General features: G+C 45.8%; 1 protein-coding gene across 1 annotated transcript in view; it reads right to left on the bottom strand.

Moving 5' to 3' along the window:
- rols (zinc-RING finger and ankyrin repeat domain-containing protein rolling pebbles) overlaps window positions 1–15,514 on the bottom strand; it is a 68,507-nt gene extending 52,993 nt beyond the window's left edge. The window contains exon 1 of the mRNA XM_011502315.1: window positions 15,410–15,514. Coding sequence (XP_011500617.1) covers window positions 15,410–15,506 — 97 coding nt within the window. The 5' untranslated portion in view covers window positions 15,507–15,514. The remainder of the gene's footprint in view (window positions 1–15,409) is intronic.
- Window positions 15,515–21,874: the final 6,360 nt, after the last annotated feature.

Here is a 21,874-nt window from a genome sequence, read left to right as displayed (position 1 = left end):
AGAGTAGACGCCGCGACGATAAAACGCGAAGGAAAGGCGGGAAGACGCTCACAAAGAGAGGAAACCGCAGCGTCCGGGTAACGTGCGACCGAAATCGCTTGCTTGGGATCTCACGCGCTCCTTCCCCGTATTAGAGCGGAGTCTGCCAAAGTGAATTATTATTCGAGCGAGTTGGACACCTGCACCGGTAGCGCGTCGACTTCGCTTCGATCGAAACGGGCCATTCGGGCTCTTTAAAATAACGGAGCCCACAGACATCGACTCAGCCATACGTAAACTACATGTGGAACGTGGGCTGCACCTACCGACCTTATAACGTATGGGCCGTGTCCGCTCGTTGCAATTCACTTCCATTATCATCTTCAACGGTGCGCGAACGAGCGTTGCCCGGGGTTGGCTTCCTCGCGCGGCGGCACGTCCTAATCCTCTTGACGTCGCGTGTAATCGATCGGAGCGCGAACGAGCGATTATTTTTGACGTCGCGGCCGATCGTAATTCCACGAGCCGCTCATTATCGTCCGCGTCTCCTTCCCCTGGCCCGTTCCACCCCGTCGATTGACTCCAAGCCGCACTTTGCCAACTTTCCCAGTCGCGCGGGACAAAGAGTCGAGAGAGGAAGTGAGTGAGAAAAGGAGCCGCGGTTACGCTACGAGGATACGCTGCGATTCGCGTGCGCCGGCTGAGAAACTTGGCTCCGCGAGCCGTGCATACCTTCTCCAACCATCACCACGATTGCAAACTCTCCCACCATCACCCTCCATCCCCCGCCGGTCCCTCATCATTGAGCACCTCCTCGACGCCACTCCCCGCCCTACGCGCCCGCTCGTAGATGTATTAATCAGAGATGAAATACGGCGTGAATAATGAATTTATCGACGCCGAGCAGTCGACGAATAAATTACGACGATCAGTGGCAACGGGGCGGTAGGAGGGGGTTCGCGAAGAGTGGCGGTCGTTCGGGGGGGGGGGGGGGGGGGGGCATTAGTCTCGGTTTTGGCATCCACTGCCACGGGGGGGGGGGGGGGGGGGGGGGGGGGGGGGGGGGGGGGGGGGGGGGGGGGGTGTGTGGGGGGGGGGGGGGGGGGGGGGGGGGGGAGGTGGAGGAGAAGGAGGAGAGCAGCTTTTCTTCCCGCGCGCCCATGAATATGCATGGGCGCTTAAAGGCCCTTAACACGTGTACTCCTTTAGCGCGACGCACTGAACTCCGAGCGAGTAACGTTATTTATTAATTTGATGTTAGAATTGCGCTGGCCGAGCGGAGATTAATCCTCGCGATACAGTACCCATTGACTCACAATAATTCCCTATTTCGCGTAATTCCTCCACGACCGCTGACTTAAGTCTTGCGTCGAATTAAATCGTGCGTTTCATTATCTATGGAAAAAATCAGAAAGCACGACCTTGCGACTACGCGATTGATCGCTTATGCAACGCAATTACTTTTTAAAAAATTGTGTGTACGTGTGTGTGTGTCCCTCCAACTGTTTATCGCAGTTGTCAAGTGAAAACGATCGATTCTTTTAATTTTAACGAATTACGCGTCGATGATGGAAAACAAATTACACAGTATTACATACAACGTAGGGTTGCTTATATTATGGGGAGAGCCTCGGAAATACGAGAGAAAGTTTTTTTTAATAAATTTTTATTTATAGTGTGAAATGATTTGGCGATATGTACCGGGGATCGTGGGGGATAGCAGTGCTCGGTAGAACGGATGTTTTTTTGATGAAAAAAAAAAAAGAAAGAAAGAAAAAGAAAAAAGAATGTGGGTAATGTCATGGACGTTGTGGTAATATTATTTTACGACAGATATTTATTATCTCGAAATTGAATTAAATATTCTTACTAATGACTTATCATACAATGTACGAAGGGAAGGATATTATTAGCATCCACTCATCCGTTTACAAGCGCGTTAAAGAAAAAGCCTGTATATTCGGCAATATAAAATTATTGCTGTGCAAATGGCTTCTACTTTCGATTTTTAATCCCCTACAAAGTACTAATATAAACGGGTGAGAGTTTTTAAATATTTTTATATTCGTGCGCATTTTCCTCGGGTCGTAAAAACGTTTGAAGGGCAACGTGATAAGAATAAAGAATATTCAGCGCCCGAGAACTTTGCTGAATATTTTTTTCACAAATTTTAAGTGGTATTGTAAATTAAAGGCAAAGGCACGCCTCTTTTCGGAGAAATAAAAGTCGAAAAGTATTATGTTAGGAGAAAAATTAAGGACTATATTTGTTTCGTTAATAATCTTATAACTTGTATTTAGGCGCATTTCGAAAGAACATTTCAATGGTAATAAATCGACAATTTCTTTTTCTTTCTCTTTTTCTTTTTCTTGGTTTTTTCTTTCTCTCTTTATTTTCTTAATGTAATGCAACGACTTTACTTTCTTATCGAATTTCAATAAAATTAAATAAACGTCGGAACATAAGTTTTATAAATCAGTTTAATTTCCTGACAATTACGCGTCCACAGTACTGCAACTTGATGATACTATATTATAACATAAATACACTCCGATGATGTAGCTATTCTTTTAAATCTCAATATACTCAGCGTCGATCGTGCAATTATCGTAGATTTACAGTAATATTGCGATTCCCCCCGCATTATCAGGGAATACAAGAACAATTATATTTTACAAGAACGGTAAAACACGAGTAATTTTTTATCCGCTTCATCCGAAAATTGGCCATTTTTATTCAAATGTGAGAGCATTTTTATGACCTTTTTCACGTTCCATGCACACTTTTGTTAATTTATCATCAAGAGCAGGCGAAACATTTGCACCGATTTATTTACTTGGAAAAAGTGATTTTATAACTTAACGATAATGTACCAATGCCAAATGTCTTGACATTTTCGTACATTACCAACACTTATTGAAATTTCAGTCTCTCCCTAATTATAAACATTAAATTTCTCATACCGCATTTATGATACAGATTGATCTTGGATCGTCAGTAAATTACGTATATCTCTATCTGGAGCTTTCTTTTCTATATTAAGAGAATTGTAAGGGGAGAGTAAAGAAAAGTACATCGATAACTATCCGATTATTTCTAAAATATCTCTTAACCAATCCTTTCACGGATTATTGCATAACATCCTAATGTAACCCGTAATCAAATTTCCTTAGTACTTGTGTACCATTGGCTGTTGGATCAACTTAAAGTCAGGAAACACGTGTCTCGCAATAATTTTTCACAAATACACGTCTTTTTTCCAGCTCCTCGAGTATCGATCGATGCATCGGATCATATACTTCGTCCGACTGATTTGTCATTCGCTTACATTTTACGCGTAAAACATTGTCATCGATGATACAACCTGTCGCGCCTCGCGACAACAAACTGTCCTAAAGCTAATTACTGGTCATTGACATTAAACGAACGTAATTATCATTTTTCGCATCAATCCATTCTGACTGGCCTGAAGCCTCGCTTCCCTCGCTCCCCACCCACCTCCTTTCCTGGACAAGTATCGGGCGAGGTCGAGTGCAGAGTGCCTTCAAGGTCAAGGCTCGAGAGACGAGTTCGGAAGTTACTGGCACATCCGCCCGTGGGCGGATCGGGATTGCGTCATCCGCAATTTATTTGCCCACACTCGCCCGCGCAATTATAGTTGATTACCCCTGGTAGGGAGGAGGGTTATGCGAAAGCGCCATCCGGGCTTTCCTCGAAGCTCAGCTGGCCTCCTTTCCGAGCTCTCGCAACGTCGCTTTCATCGACGCATCGATACCATTGCTCGCGCTCCCGTCCTCGCCAACACCCTCGCGAAATAATTCCGCATGTATTACGTAAATCGTGTCAATTAATGAGGCGAGAAGGGCCAATTGGACGCAACATGAATCATGTCCTTTCCCTCGACGAAAATGCGTCACTGGGCAAGTTAATGTCAAAGGCGCGGTTCTCCGTCTCCGTTGGATCGGATCGATAATGCCCGCGAATGGCCAACCGACAATTATTCGACAGTCGATCGGGGTCGATTTGCTATCGCGTGCACCAGAGCATACGGTACGGGGCGCCCCGAATGAGTCCTAGACTCAAGGATTCCAAGTACGGTCTCAGCTGCGCCAAAACCCGACTATCCCCAGTCCCACGGGTAATTAGCGCGAGCCGTGTGACGTTTCCGCGGCTCGTTCTCGCGCCGTAACGCGTTAACGAGCTTCGGGACGCTCCAGGGCATGAATCTCAACAGCTTCAACATGAAAACCGATGACGCTAATATTATTAAAGATTCTCTCAATTCTAAGAGCGGCTCGTTAAGACGCGTGCATCGTCGCTCTTGGCTCCCTCCAGGCGCCCATGCGGCTTTTTCGGGAAACCTAGACTCGACCATTCGAGGCTCAGTTGATTTACCCAGCAGCCTCTTCTTCTCCCAATAAACACAGAGCGCGCAATTATTTAGCTTCGGTGTGGAAATTACGCGCTCGTAGAACGTAGCGCTAAGATTGTCATGATTGTCTGTATGTACGCGCGAGGCACGGGAATATTTTATCCAGGGAATGATAGAAAAAAGCGACGCTAATTTCTTCAGCGAGCAATAAATTAAAGTGCAAATCGTTAAAATGGACAATAATTTTAGCGGTAATTTACATTTCTAAGTAAAATCCATTCCTGTTAAGCGTTATGAAATCTACGTATGCGTTTGTGAATTTTTGCGTGTGCACGTGCATATGAGCGTACACACGTGCACGCGCGCGCGCTCACACGCATATCTATATACATGCATGCAAGTCTGTAGGTTTGTATATAAATATAATATAACGATTTATTATAAATAAGGAATGGCTAGTAAAATAATAGTAAAGACCGGGCACTTTATTTTATTATTACGGTCGTGCAGCTTAGATCTTATAATACAGGTTCAAATGTCGATAAAAATAATATTTAACGACGTTTTTATTATGATTACGGCAATAATCTACGTTCCATTAATGACGAAGTATGCCCAATGAAAAGTAATATTTTAAACGTTTTTGTCTCCCGATCCAATCGTTCGTCTTCAAAGTCGAAAAGATCTCGATGTGAACGCACGAGAAACTCGGTCGAGCATTTATTTATCCGCTCATTGTTGTGTTGCATTTTACGTTATGAAGTAGCCGTCTTCACTCGTAGATAGAATGGAAATTTTGACAAATGTACGCGACAACGACGAAGAAAGCGGTTAAAATAGCGTACGGAGTGACTAGTTAATAATATAATCATACAGCTAAGTACGAAAGTAATAAGCCATCGTGTGTATCTCTACTCGCCATGTCGATTGAGAAAAGTGACTGAATGCACGTGAATATTTCTCATATAATGGCGTTGCATGAATATTTAGCGCTATTGAAATGCGCGGGAAGAGAAAGTCGCCGCAATTATCGAACCGCTTAGAAATTCGGTGAGACGACGCTCGGCTCCCGTTAACTACTCAACAAGCGCGCTCGAGACACTTTTATTTTCACAGCCCCGCACGCCAAATATCCGTAGCTCTCGCTCCTCCGCCCTCCCCCACCTATTTAAACCCACCGCCCCCCCCCATCACACCCCTCCTCGGCACTCCTCTCCTCTCCTCTCCACTCCGGCCCTGTCACGCAAGCCACGCAAGCCACGCTGCCGGCCGAGTCATATACAAAAATCGCCGGCGCACTTACTGCGCACCGATTGAATTCTCAAGGATAACGTGGATAGGATAGCGCGAGGGAGTCGCTTTTCCGCATGCGCGCAGACAGAGTGGCCGTTCCGACCGCGAGATAACAGGCCGGGTTCCCTTCCCCCGCGGAGGAGATACCACGACCCGACCGCGACAGACACTCTGGCGCGTTCGTGGGCGCGAGGAAAGCGTGCGCCAACCTCCCGGTGCCCGTCGACGCCGCGCCTCCGTTTCATGGCCACTGGCGACGGCGATGAGGCAATTGTTTCGCACGAGTTCAACTCTCAGCGGCTTCCATTGTGCGCCCTCCTTCGCTGTCTTTTCCGTCGTGGCGGGTCATCGAGGCGCGACGGCGTCGCGTCTTTATGGGAAAATCGGCTGAGTAACGGCGATGCGCCCCAACACTCCGCACCTCTTAAAAGGCCATTGATTATCGTTCCGTAGAGCTTGACTAACAAATCCTTTAACGAATGAAGAGAATGATGAGGGAGGGAGGGGGATGTGGGAGATGAAGGGATTGGGTGGTATGATCAGGGTGGGGGTGGTGGGGTAAATCCGTCGTTTCCTTCGCGATTCGTTCGTGCGAGACGAGAGGATGCTGCGAGCGTGTAGAGGTCGACGTTGCAAGGAACCCCGGCAAGTACATACGAACAATGCGGAGAGTCAATTTATCGATTCAATTGCGATTCAATGACATCACGCGCACTCGTCATTAGCCATTCATTCTGTCGTGGATTATCAATTGTTTAGCCGTACTCGAAAGTAATTCGCTTTTGTAGTTTGCGCAACACGATAATGGGCATTGTTATTTGTGTCAAGTTTCCGACCGCGTGAAAATTATCCGTGACGTGGAAAAGCGGAAAAAGCAGGCCAATGTCGCTACGTCCTCGCCGTCCAGCCAACTTTATCGCCAATATTTATTAATCGATGCTTTATTTATTTACTTGCTACTACTCGTCACCATGCACACCGATCCATCATGCTTTTTATTATTTTTTATTTTATTATTATTGTCGTTGTCGTTGTCGTTGTCGTTGTCGTTGTCGTTGTCGTTGTTGCTGTTGTTGTTTAATTTTTTAATAAGAATGATTGTCGAGGCGCGAGCTGGGAATCGCGTCGACTGTATCGAGGTTAACCTACACGATCGAGCCAATTCACCTCCTATAAATGGCAAATAGCTTTACTTTTTTACTTTCGTCCCTAGGGCGGGCAGAATCGGAGCTTCCGTCATCCGCCTCGGGATCGTCGCAAAAAATTAGTTTTCCTCTTGGCGACGGGTCTTACTTGGCGCTCTCGCTCGATTACGTAACTACTCCGTGACATGGCGATGAAAAAGAGAAGCGCGGCGCTCCATATTTCGCTCGCGAGTTTTACCGGCGATTAAAAGCTGGGAGGCCGAGCGCGCATCAGCGTCTCCGGCCGAAAGTATCACTGGCTAGTGATACGTGGCCCGATGATACTCTGTCTCACTCGAGGTATTCACCGGTCCGCGAACGATATCTTATCGGCCTCGCGACGTACGGCCACGTGCACACGACGCGCGACCATCGATGCGACTCGTCTCTTACGTGAGAGTTTCACGAATCCCGTTCATCCATGGTGTCGGATAATCTCAGCCGAGGACGACGGTAGGTCAGGTTGGGGTGGGTGGCAACCTACGTTAACCTACGTTAACGGCCCCGTGGCGTTTGGCAGTAGTCGCCGTCCTCGGCATTAAAGTGCGGATGGGCCGACCGAGGATAGTCGGCTTAGAATAGTTGAATCGCCGGGTGTCGTTTGGCCCGGGGCTGGGGATGTCGGTGACCGCGCGAACCCGGAAACGCGAAGCCGCCAGGGCTTTTCCCCGAATCCTCGACTCGGATCCGACACTGGCCAGCTCCACCTTCTCGTGGACCGTGTCATTCGCCTCGGCCCCTCTATCGTTTTACGGCGACCGTTCCACGACGCCTTCCCAGCGATACCTAACGACGCCTCCGCCCGTGCATCCGACGTCGACGTCGCTGCCGCTAACTTTGCTTCGACCGCGAACGACGAGATCTTCCCGCCGATAATATCGCCGAGAATAATTGTACCTCTGTGGGAGCGACGGTGGCCCGAGGTGGGATTTAGCTGCGGCAGTCGAATGCCAGGCGGGAGCTCCGTTTGGCCTCGGTCGGCGGATATTAAACTGCCGCCTCGTCGGCCTAGGAGGCGGAAGTCACGGGGGCGAGTCGTGGCCTATCGAGTCCTCCCGATATTAATGCAAACGAAACGGCGCGATTGTCTTGGCGTTGCGAAGTTCTTATGCTCTGGATAAATGCACCGGTCTTTGAGTATATTTGCGAATGTGGGCCGGATTGGTGATAGGGCGAGCCGGCCGGGCGAGTGAGAGGTAAGGGAAGGGGACGGCGGTAGGTAGTAAAAGCGCGTAACAGATATTATAGCGTGAAATAATTTGTTGGTTTCTTTAGTGAAAGCATTTGCCAGAGCCAAAGCAATTACCGCAGCTCGTATCATGTGTTATTATACAAATAACTATATTGTTGCTTCGTCGGCGATATTTTTGTAACTTGGATTGGAAGCAAAGAGAGAGAGAGAGAGAGAGAGAGAGAGAGAGAGAGAGAGAGACTTTAAAATACCGTTCGCAGTAATAATTACGTTTTATGATTCATTATTATTATTATTATTATCATCATCATCATCATCATCATCATCATCATCATCATCATCATCATCATCATCATCATCATCATCATCATCATCATCATCATCATCATCATCATCATCATCATCATCATCATCATCATCATCATCATCATCATCATCATCATCATCATCATCATCATCATCATCATCATCATCATCATCATCATCATCATCATCATCATCATCATCATCATCATCATCATCATCATCATCATCATCATCATCATCATCATCATCATCATCATCATCATCATCATCATCATCATCATCATCATCATCATCATCATCATCATCATCATCATCATCATCATCATCATCATCATCATCATCATCATCATCATCATCATCATCATCATCATCATCATCATCATCATCATCATCATCATCATCATCATCATCATCATCATCATCATCATCATCATCATCATCATCATCATCATCATCATCATCATCATCATCATCATCATCATCATCATCATCATCATCATCATCATGTCGCTTTATTCATCCGTTTAATTATACTTCGGCGTGTTTCTTTCAACTCATCCGTGACAGTTCGTATCATAATCAACTGTTTCTGTTCGTTGCGCAAACTATGTAAAAATCCATTAAAATATTGTAGTTTACGAAACAATTGTGACTGTAGGTAATGCATTTTCATCTCAATGTTTTAATAACTTATTCTAATCGCACACTCTTTAGCCAACGTTATTACATAAATGAAAATTTATTTCTAATGCTTCTTTTTCCAATAAAGCTATTAATTGTATTGATTGGAAAAATTGTAGCTATGATGTTTAAATGCTTTTTGTGTTAAATGATTCTTATGTTTGTCGAATGGTTCCTGATTCAATTGCATAAATCATTTATTGTAGATGGTGTCGTTGTCAAAAGCAATCAATGGTAATAATAATTTTATATTGCGATTGCGTTTAAGAATGACTAATTGAAACGCTGCATTAAAATATCGTACCTTAATATTACAATTGAGATTCGAATTTATATAATTTTATTCCTTCGTATCAATATGATTAATGTGATTAATTTTTTATTTCATTTTGCGTAGCACACACTTGGACAACATTTAAGTTGGATGTAGTACGGGAACGAGTACATTTGAAAATATGCGTTAAATGGTTTTTTTATTTTGTAGATTTGACTGCCATTTAGAAATAAAAGGTAAATATATTCGATAGAGTCTGTTAGGTTTCTGTTTTCATTTATGTCAATCGACCGCGATACGCCAATGTAGCGACGCACAAGTGCAAAGAATCACTTGAACGAGGAGAGTAAGTGAGAGCGAGCGATCGAGTGTCAGAGAGAGAGAGAGAGATTGGGAGAGCGAGAGAGATTGGGAGAGCGAGACGGACAGACAGACAGACAGACTCAGAGTGGCCAGAGGCGTGGGCGCAAACTAAGCGGTTCTGCGCGCTCATGGTAAGATACTCCTTTTTTTGTAAAAAGGTGTCATAGATTGTACAGGCGAGATCAAAAGTTTTAGATGATCCATGAATAAGTGGAACAGAGACGGATTTTCAAAACAAGTTATAAAACGCAAGAATGGCATAAGTGTTTCATTCGTCGTGTGTCATTAATATAATGTGCACGGACTTGTGGACCGATGATCGTTTGCCGATTAAAGTAGAAAATTGGCGAATCGTACATCAAGATTCGAAGATGCTTCCGTGATTTGGGCGTTAAGCAGAACAGAAATATGTTAATTTTACAATTTATGTTCATTTGTTAATTGATGCCATTTAATTTATAAGCTACGGTTATTGAAAAATTACTACACTTGCCTAATGATACGGTAATCTTGTAGTATTATTACAATTGACGACTCCGATGGAATTTTGATAAAGTATCTCGATTCCATCAGCTCAAATTCTAACGCACACTCAATGATTAATTTTAAGCAAAAAGTTATTTCATATTATTTATAAAATAAACATCCGCTTCTTTAAGGACGCTTCGTTAAGTAACGTAAGTTACGAACATTGAATATGCAACAAGTAATTACTCATTGATAATAATATCTTGGCCATGGAATTATGACGTCATAGCCGCGGTCACTATTATTTATGATGAGGAATTGAATTGTTTAGGTTGACTTTTACAGATATTTATTAGTTTAAATTAAATCGAGGTTCCACCAAGCATGTTATTTATTGCTTAAACAATCCCTGCCTTATGAATCATAATGCCCTTTAATTCATTAATATTAAATACGTTCGAGGAAACGGTACGCTGGAAGTAATTGTAATTTTAAATACATGAAAAATAAATTTACTACGGTATTTAATATATTTATTATTTATACATATTTTTTAATGGTAGTTATTTCCGTAAATATATTTTTGACGCGAAGTTTAATAACGAGTGCAGCGTAGTCAAGGTAATGAAACGTTAAATTGAAAAAATGAGTTATTTCTATGGCAGCCTTAGGATAATCCGCACGAAAGGAATATTTTTTAAAACGTAACAGTACATGCGATTGCCAGCTTTTTTTTCCAACAGGTGCACAGGTAGATTGTAAACTTTTACACGTACGCACACACACACACACACACGTCTCTCTCTCTCTCTCTCTCTCTCTCTCTCTCTCTCTCTTACGTAAATACGTACATACTTATACAAACGCGCCGGTCCATATATGTCTGTGCACATCTATATAGTTTATATAGATGGGTGTATAAAATTTACGGAAAATTGTTGTGCATCTAAGAGAAAGGGATACTTTTATATTAATATTTATGGCGAGGATAGAGTAATTTACGTTACAGCAATAAAAAATTCACAACAATTACCTAATGGACATATTATATTAAGACTTGGGAAAGAGGAGTGGTCTATGGTGTCAGGTAACGCAGGCGCGAAATAAGATAATTAAGCCTCGCCGCTGAAAACTTTTCCACGAAGTATACAGAAATTGCCGATAATGGGCGGGAGTCGAGAGGACAAAAACTGGGAACCGTCAATTCGCACTCGACTTTCGTAGGATTTTTCATCCTCCCCGCGATCCTCGGAGTCAGATAAAGCCGAAGGAAGAGAGCATACTCAACTCGTTTCCTCGATTCCAGTTTTTCCTCTCGCTCTCTCATTACCGCGACTGATTTTCACGTCGCGGACGTAACGGCCCGAGTTAATGCCGTTAATGGGATGGCGACTCTACCGGCGATTTATTCCCGTCTAATAATTATTGGGTAATTTTCACGGCAACGCGCCCCACCCAGACCCCAACCCCTACCACTCGAGTTCAATTAATCTTCATTTTTACCGACTCACCTCCGAATGCTAATGAATTTATCTTTATTCCTCAGAGGCTTATCTCGATCATTCGATCGCGCGACAATAAATTGGAGTGGCCACTCCGGAGACCACGAATAATTAATCTCGTTGGTCGTTGGGCCGTGGACGCGTAATTTCGCGAACCTGAAACCGGAGAAATTTAACGAGACGATTTTTCTCTACGACCACGTGGTAGGCGAAGAGAATTCTTATTTGCCGAATACGCCGATTCGCGCACATGTTGCACATTGGGCTCATTACATTATGATTGACGAACAATTTATAATTATGTTGCGTTACGGGAATGGGAAATCCTCCATCCTACTTGCTTCCTCAATGACAAGTCGATATTAAGCGAAAGCACCGAAATAATTGCAGATCATTCGGCGCCGATAAGGAAGCGACGATTGATTTTTCAATTAAATTATTACGGAAACTCTCCTTTAAGCCCTAGTCGAACGTATACTCGCACAGCTCATGTTAATAGCAGATGTTAACGTAGTTTTATTAATTGAGGAAAAATTAAATCGCACGAAATGTCGCAATGACGGATTATCATTGGGCAATGCGAATTGTCCACTTGGATCGACAAAATCACGACAAAAATCAGTACTTCGCGAGTAAAGGAAGCTCCTCCGAGTTTGCTGGTAAGCGACAACGACGGGTCTACACTCTCGATACCCTATTCCAATCTCCTTCCCCTGCCCTTGGCTCTTGGCCGGTCTACTGTCTCCGTGGCTTACAGCCGGCCGAACCCGTACGAGATCCCGGGGTCTCTCGACCTCGCATCCGTAGCAATCAACGCCATGGATGCTAATCATAAGTCGAACAGCAAGGTATCTTGGGATCGAGCCTATGGCCGATTGAAGGGCGCAAGGGGCCGAGACGATCATTGGGCACATTAACCATCTCCGTACTCGCCCTCTAAATTTACGAGGGAGCCCCGAGCGGGGTCTCACCTCTGGCCTCTCGTTCTTACGGGGCCAGTCCTCGCCGACGATGCGCCCCGGACGCGATCCCAAGTGACACTTGGTAGGAAAGGCGCGGCGGAACGGCCCACGTCGGCTCCCACGTTCGCCCCTGTGCCCACGTGCACCACACGCACTCTCTCACTCTCTCACTCTTTCTCTCTTCCTCCAGATCTCACGCGCAAATGGATATGTGTTTACACGCACGTATCTATGCATACACGCACGCCTTTATATATATATATATATATATATATATATATATATATATATATACTCCTGTAATATTTCGCGCCTTTTCTCCAACGCTTTGTTCACTTTACTCCTGCCGATCGTCTTCTCGCCTGTTCCCTCTTTATCTTTGGGCCTATATCTCCCTTTTCTCGTAAGTCGTCATTCTCCTCCCACCTTCGTTGCTCCTCTTGCTTTCTCTTTCCGTCTGTCTCCCTCCCTCTCCCTCCCTCACACGCACACACACACACACACACACACACACACACACGCACTCTCTCTCTCTCTCTCTCTCTCTCTACCCATTATCTTCCGCGCTACTCATCTACTATTTCTATCGCGCCTTTTCTCTCTCTTTCGATCCATCCCACTATATTTATCTACTATATCGCATCATAACTCTGTCTCGTCTTCTTTCTTTTCTGCCCGTATTTCATATCGCACTCCCGCGTCCTCTTTCAGTTATTTTATTTCTATTATCTCCAGTTTATCATGTTCTCTCGTTCTCATTTTTTTTATTCCACTTGTTGCAATACTTTTTCGATTATGTATCAACGCACACAACTACACACGTGCACTACTCTCTCTCTCTCTCTCTCTCGTTATCTATCTATCTATCTATCTATCTATCTATCTATACACCTAACTATCTCTGAACTCAGTTGATATTTTGTATTCATTACCATGTACCCTTAATCTATCCTATCTTAATGCCATTTTCTGGTTTTTATTTGCTCCGCTGCTCTCTAAATTTCATTTCTTTTATTTCACGCACTCCATTAACATAGCCGAAAATCGTACCTCAACAAAATCTGTTCGGCTCTAATTTTACTTTCCTTTAACTATTTTGTCCTCCATCGCCTAGCACATCTCATTGTACGTCTATGAACTTATCTCTCATCGTATTTCTAATTTCCCGTTCTACAAATGAGCACTCTTTTAAGGAAAAATTCCATACATTAGCTCGTAAAGTTATTATCCGCCAAAATAGAAATTTACAATTAGCTGCCGCTTATTAAGGCTGCCTTTAAATTAACGGTAAAGCTGCTTGTACTCGATTTCTCGTAAATACACACGAGCTGAAGTTTCAATAATAACCATCGGTAAGCTCGTAATTATCCTTATAATTTTTTTTTTTTCTTTAAGAGCATAAGGGAGCGAGTAATTCCTTGAGACCGGATTACGCTTCTTACGTTCATAATCCAAACGAGCGCCTGAGAATATGAGCGTCGCCCCACAATTCGTTCTCTCAACGTATCGCACCAATACACATGGACCTCCCTTTATCGATGCGAATATCTTATCTCCTGCCAAGGACCTCTCCTCCATAATCTCTCTGGCTGTACTCATTTTCGTTCATCGGCGCCTCGCTCGTCGCCTCTCCATCAAACCAACGCCCGGCGCCTCGCTCGTCGCCTCTCCATCAAACCAACGTCTCTCTCTCTATCTCACTCTCTATCTCACTCTCTCTCTCTCTATCTCACTCACTCTCTCTCTCTCTATCTCACTCTCTCACGCTCACTCACTCTCACTCCCTCTCTACGGTCTATGGGACTGGTTTCATTCATTCGTAGGACGTACACCTCCTCAGCTTCCATTCATCGTCGAGTCGACCAAATATCTTGGTCGTGAACGATGACCGGCGTTACATAAGCACTGCGTGCTCTCACTTCCCCATTGCTCGAGTGCGAATAGGTTCTATCAAATATCTTTCATAATTCACGAGTACCTGGCGAAAGTAAAAAATTCCGAGTGCTCTTTGCCCCTTTTTACCCTCCACCACGACAATCGGCTTGACGAAATACTAGCAAAAAAATTACGCTCCGTACATCTCGGACTTTATTTTCGCTGCCTCAATTATAACAAACGGCGCCGTCAATTAAAATAGCCGAACAAACTCTATCGACCCGATATCTTTGAAATCTCCATCGCCTTTCCCAATAATTATAATACATGACTCCTGCATTTTTAAAACTACAGTCGGACAACGAAGCAGCTCGCTTGCGAATTAATCATCGGGAGTAACGACGTGCAGATTTCGATGGCTTGACGTAACGCCACGACGAGCCCTCGACTTTCTTCCGAAAATCTAAAAGACTGCGAACTTCCTGCACTAATGGGCAATCCCCTTGATAATTATCTACGTTGTGCCAAACGCCATGGACGATTGAGTGGAAAATTGATACCCTCACCCGTAGGCAGCTAATCAAAGCGTCAATTATCTCGAAAGATATTTAAAAATTATTGGATAAATGATGAAAATGAGGAGAATGAGGCGACTTCGCGCGCGATCCACAGCGCAAAAAGTCCAGCAGCAAATGCGATTAGCGCTGGGATCGAGTTTTTCGCGGGAGCTCGAGGACACAACAACGGCGATTATTGACACGCTCTACGACGAGTTTGGCATCAAGCGGCTGTAGCAGTCGCGTGATGGCCGAGGAGGCCCCGACCTGACGGTAAATTGATACGTAATTACAGCAGGAGGCTGATCTAGGATACTCGAGCCTCGTTACTCGAAGGCAAATTACCCGAGGGATCGGCTGCTCGCGCAGTCATTGCCGATCACCGGTCGGAGTTCACTCACCGTTGACGTAGACCTCGGCATTGACGAGGGTCTCCTCGTCGTCGGTGTCCGGGCCCAGTGAGACCGGCGTGTAGACCAACGAGTCTCTGGATCTCATCTCGGTCGGCCCCGATACGACCTGCGGACAGAGAAAATACCGGTGACGTCGCTCCACCAACTGCCTAGGGGATGGCGGGGGAAGCGGCGAGCGGGATATCGAGTGGAATAGCGAAGCGGGTTGCGGCGAGGGGTCGGGGTGGGAAGAGGAGTAGGCTGTAGTAAAGGACAAGGCGTAGCCGCCGACTTTCTTTTTCGGACGGCGCATAACGCCTTTATGCAACGGCCGCCGAAACTCGTTGAATCACGCACTTCCGCGACTATGTAGCGCGTCACCGGTTGTGAAACGCTCGGGTGCCCCGCTGTCGGGAAGGCTGGAAAAGGAAAATGCGCAACGTACGAGAGAGCGACGAGAGAGCGACGAGAGAGCGACGAGAGAGCGACGAGAGATTCGATGATAATATGATTTTCGAGTGGCGCCCAACCGTTGGCCATTCTTATTCATTGATTGGTTTGTCCGGGATCCCGTTGCCCTCGCGAATCGGAAATCAATCGGATCTTATGTATGCATTCGGCCATATTATATTACATCTCGCCGTCATAATTGCGCAACTCGGCGATAATTGATACGTTATTTTTTCCAATTTATTTAGTCCGGCTCACGCAGTCGCCCGATTATACGCTAATTGAAAAAGCTTTTAGAAATTATTAATTTGATTATTAATTTGCATTATTCATAACGTTCAGCGCATGACGTTTGGGCCTCTATTTTGGTTATCGTTGAATCTAGTAAGAGCAAATATGGTGAACAGCGCAATGCTTTCCCATAAGTTTCTTCAATATATATGTAGATTAACTTGATCTGGCAATAATTGATCGAAACGAAATTATCACGAATACATTAAGGATAATTTCCTTATTCCCAATAAATGTATTATACATGTTTAAACTTTTTTTTTCTTCTGTCCGAGCGTGCGTGTGCGTTTATGCGCGCGGCGATTCCGTGCATGCACCAGCGTGATGAAAGATGATCACGATATTTATATTAGATACAATTTTATCGAGATTACGGTGAATGATGATAATTATTGGTGCCATTAGGCTTGAGATCGATTAGTGTCAGGACTATGGCATTGCGAGTATGGCAATATAAAGGGCCGATTGGGTTAAGGCGCACGCGCGATCGCTATCGGACGTAAATATACTTACTAGAGATTGGGTAAAAGCTCGTTTAGCCGGGCTAGACGAGCCTACGTTCTTCGTCTATAATCTCCCCTGTGGCATTTGATCACGGGTAGAGGGCAGACGAGTTTTGCCGGTGCACATTTCCATTAAGCCGAATGGTATGCCGAATGTAATAATCGTCAAACTCGTCGGCTAATTACTAGAGCCACGTGGATCGAAAGTCTTTGTCGCTTTGCGTGAAAGGAACGAGGCATTCGCCCTTGCGAGCCGAGTCGAGCCCAACGAGCCCCAGGAACCCTTGGAATGATAAGTCGCCACGGTCTGCTCGGGTACGGAAGCTGAGCGACCGCCAACTCAAGCGACCCCATGACGAGCTGGGTGGCGATCGCTCGGCGTCGTCTCCTTAACCATCGGACGGGCCGTAAAAGGGAGGATCCCCCGGGGCGTCGCGTCGCTCTCGTGACTCAGAACTCCAAATATAGTGCGATCGCGCGCGGTAAACCGCTGCTAGCCGATTTTCGCGCTGACGGGGCTCCCCTACGTATCGACCGAGGCTCGCCGAGCTTCGACGACACGGCTAGGCGGCGCTGTTACCCGGGCCCGTATCGTTCCGCTGGAGCTTTCCAGGACGGTTGCGCATTCGCCTGGGAAAATGGTTCGCGGCCACGAACTTTTTGCTTCCAGATGTGCGCGCAGCGACGCGCGCGGCGCCCTTGGGTTTTTCCCGACCGGGCGGAAGCGCCGACACTAAGTGGGAGACGATTGATTCGCCCGGTTAGCGATTTTCGAGATTTATGTGGTAGCGCAATACGTGATTAATTACGATCAATCAATTAATCAATTAATTACGTCCGAATGCGTGATCATCCGAGCTTTGGCGTTCGGTCAGTCCGATTATGTAGTGGGCCGAATGAGGGACTCGAGGCGATTAGACTGACATGGAGCATAAAATTTTTGTCGACGCGTCAATTGTCAATTGTTACGCGCGTTCGAGATTCAGCTCTTAGCGACTCGTTTGCCATTGGAGTCGAAGCGACAACAGACGCGCGACTTAAAATCCATCGTATTGTTGTTAATGTCGTGTGCAAGATATCCTGGCATTGGGGAATAGTTGTGTGGTAGGTGGTGTCGGGAACAGGAGCGCCGACGAGTCCAAGCGTTTGGAAAGAACGAAAACTCTTCGTGCATAATTCGCCCTTGCGGGTCATGCTGACCGACACATTGAAAACGAGCGAAACGTCTCGTTTAATCTGCAAACGTATCTGGGCGACCTACTTTCCTTCCACACTATATCGATATAATTAAATGCGCGACGTAATTCGTTAAATTAAATGTTTACGATTTCGGACGCTGGACGCTTAAAATATATCCGAGCCGACGTGTACGGCACTTGCCAAATAATGCCATTAAATCGAGTGTCACGAGACTCGTAATGATATGGGGGACGAATTTTAAAATACAGACAGGCGTGCGGATGTTTCGTTTTTTGTTTTGTTTGGTTTTGTTTTGTTTTGTTTTTTTTTGTTTTTTTTTTTTTTTACACAAGATAGAGTAGAGGACTAAGCGTCGATCGTAACTTTCGGCGAATGCGACCGGCAAATCGGATAAGCTTGGGAAAGGCTAACTCGGCGCAGTCCCAATATCAATTCGAATTCATAAATTAACCGAACGCTAATCGATCATGCGCGTCGTAGGATACGCGTAGGAGATACGTAGGAGATACGTAGGAGATACGTAGGAGATACGTAGGAGATACGTAGGAGATACGTAGGAGACACGTAGGAGACACGTAAAAGACACGTAAAAGACACGTAAAAGACACGTACGAGACACATACGAGATGTGTAGAAATGTGGATCCATAGATAAAAATAAGAAATGCTCGTGAAAACGAAACCGCGGAGGCGAATGTTAATCATCGGATTGGAGAAGGAAAAGTAGCTTTGCGAGCGTCCGATTGTCAACGATGTGATATCGAGTTCGCTATTAATGTCAGTTAAAGTGCATCGGTATCGGTGGTCCCGCATCGGTCACCGGCTGCTTCAGAAATAGGAAGCTGGATTATTTCCGAGTAGGTAGTTGCGCATTCGAGCTTATTTTAAGGCCGAGAATCATCAATTTCCTCAAGCCCGACGCGCCTGTCCAATAAGCGCAAAATAAGGGTCGGCGTTCGCGCTATCGTTTCTATTTGCGCCAACGCGCGCTGGACCGAGCGTCAAAAAAGTCCAAGATCAAGTCCCAACAGTCATATTTATTCGAAAGGCATCGTCGTTAAACTTAAAGCATTGAGCGAGAAAGAGCGTATCGCGATGTGGTGCGATGTGGTGCGAGTCGCCCAGTGACCGCCAAAGAGTCGCGCGCCAGCCTCCCGACGACACGGTAACGCACCGCCATACGCTTATAAATAGCCCCATCCCCCGTAGGAGCGAGCCCATCCGAGGATTCGCACCTCGTCTAAATCCAGCTGAATGAATGGACTCGGGCGACGTCCTGCGCTCGCGAGATCCGTCGATATCCCCGGCAGAAATAGCCGGCGCGCACTTGAAAAGCGGACTTCCACGCCGCCCTCTGCCCTTCCCTTACCAACACCCGGACCGTTGTCGCTGGCTTATCTATTTCCGGCCAGACGACCCGTGAGAAAGCGTCCAGGGGTGTCTGGCGCGAGTCGGAAGTCCCAGCCGATTTATTAATAGGTGCGACGATCGGGGTGAAATGCCGGCGATACTAATGGATTGCGCGGACCGGCTAAACGCTTCGACCAATTTGCCGTTAATGAAGGGTACCCGTGTCTCGGCGGTGGTCGGCTAGAGAGTGAAGAGAGATGCGAATGAGATTGAGAATAAAACAGGCCAGTTGGATTACCATTAGTCTACGTCCTTCCTCGCTTCTCCAGGACTCCGTCCAATACCTCGCGAATTTCGACGCGTTGGCCTTATGATAAATCGAGTAGCTGGTCGACCTTGACAAGTTGTTGTTTAATTGCATTGGTAATCAGGCCTTTGGTAAAAGTTATCATACTGTAATTGCCTCCCTCCGACGCGACTTTCCACCCGCCTCGAGTGCATTGCATAACGAACGCGCGTACGAAAAAATCTATTGGCCCGAAATTTGGCGTTTTCCAGGAAGACGCTGTACGATGGCGATCGTGGCCAATGGAGGCGAATGTGAGTTCATTAGCGTGACGAATAACGCTTAATCGCCCCCTCGCGATCTAATGATGAGATCGACGCGGATGATCGTCGATAAAAATTGATGAGAAATCGATGGCGGGCGAAGAAACGTGCCGCTCGCGAGATCCACGAGGGATCGCTAATTACTGCGATACGTGGAAACGGAGTGGATCGATGGTAGGGATTCCCGTCCACCACGAGGTTTATGATAATCTTATCCCGTCGATGTCGTCGTGCCGTCCACGAGGGTTGCGAGCGCCAAGGAGAGGACATAGGTTTATTCTTAGGCGCGTTCTCCCACTCCGAAAGACTCGTCTCTTTCCTTTTCGCCCCTTATTCACGAGCGAGCGCACGTCGCCCTGCTGGCGACTCTTTTTCTCTTTCTCGGGCGCGTTTCTCCGGAGTGTCGAGGGGCGCACTCTTTTTGCACCGTCTCTTTTTCTGGCTGGCTTTATTTTTTCCTCGCGCGTCTTTGCTCGCGACGATTGCCGCGCGCCGCATCATCATTCTCTTGTTTGGACACCTTTTTTCCTTTCGACCCTCGCGAGAACGAGAAGGAAATGCGCCAAGGGCCGAGACACATGCGCAAGTGACCTGGTGAGGCTGGAAATTTGGAAATAGAACGTACGACGAGCACGAGGGGTGAACTTTTTTTCATTATAAAACCGCTCTGTCTTTTCTCGTGCTAAAAAGAGCGAGATGAATAAGTTTCGAGACTGAAATACCACTTTTTAAAATTTTCAGCTTCTATTTGCATTGAATTATACAACGAGTTGATATATTTTGGAGAATCGGTCGGGCCAGACTGATCGACGCTTATTAAACTTATCGAGGCAAACGTCCGATCTTATTTTATGATATTTTTAGTATTTAATTATGTTTTATCATAATAATATATATGATTGGTAAGTGAAAGTTTTCGAAAGTTCGAGATTCGCTCCCTTATAGGAGATTTTTAATGTAAATTTACGAGCTGACGTTGTAAATTTCGGACGAATAATTCATGAAGATTTGCGCAGCTTTATGATTTCGCTATCGCTTCGATATCTTACGTTTCGAAGCAAAATATTTTGAAGTGATATTTAACAGTTAACAATGACACTTTTGACGTGAAAAAGTATTTTATCTCTTTTTAAAGACTCACGTTATTCACGATAACCCTTAATACCCTGCCGTAAAAGCCAATTGCACAAATAAGAGAGAGAGAGAGAGAGAGAGAGAGAGAGGGTGAGGTTGAGGTGGGGTTTGAAATAAGAAAAAACAAGCTAATTAAAATAATTATTGTGAAGGACGGGGAGAGTGAAAGGAGAGGAGAGGCAATGAAACTCAAGATCGGCTGTAAAGCGTTTATAATAAACCATTCGTGTTTTCGTATAACGGAAAATGAGCCTTGCGTACTGTAAATTGTAGAAATACCGTGGATCTTGTGTCGTTCGTAAAACGGCAATCGCGATTTAATTATCAGCCACATCAAGCAACCGCAACGATAAACGACATTCGTACGCTTTTCCGAATAATCCCTCGCGCCGATTGTCAATAGCAATTGTCAATTTATCGGATGCAACGCCGCCTTTTATGTCACGAATATCACGACGGGCCGAATAACCGTCTTTTTCTACATGCATTTATATAGTGCGCAGCGCAAAAACGAGGAGCCAGAGCGCACTAAGATTACCGAGCCAATTGAAAATCCAATCGCAGAGACGATTTCCAGCGGTGAAATCTATTTACCGCGAAAGGCACTCTCGCACTGGGTGAAAGCAACCACGTCACAATGTAAAAGCATTCCTCTTGGCGCGGCATCGCGGACGCCACTCGGATGAAAATGGAATTAGTCGTGGGCCCGCGGGATGCCATAAGCGGAAGGACAGCCCACGCGGAATCGGGACCGCGTCGCGACGCCGACCTCGCGGGGGGTCTACGGGTTCAACGAACTCCCGGGGGCGGAGCGTGCGCCGGGCATTCCTCGGGGCTGAATTGGCTCGGATTGGCAAGACGGGAAAAGCGAGACGGCGCTTCTGCTGAGGAAATCGAACGTTTCTCGCGATCTTCTCCCCCCCCCCCCCCCTGCCCCC

Source organism: Ceratosolen solmsi, unplaced genomic scaffold, assembly GCF_000503995.2.
Source record: "Ceratosolen solmsi marchali unplaced genomic scaffold, CerSol_1.0 scaffold31, whole genome shotgun sequence".
Classification (NCBI taxonomy): Eukaryota; Metazoa; Arthropoda; class Insecta; order Hymenoptera; family Agaonidae; genus Ceratosolen; species Ceratosolen solmsi.
Note: the sequence above shows the minus strand (reverse complement) of the source record. Positions and strands in the feature narration are given on the sequence as shown.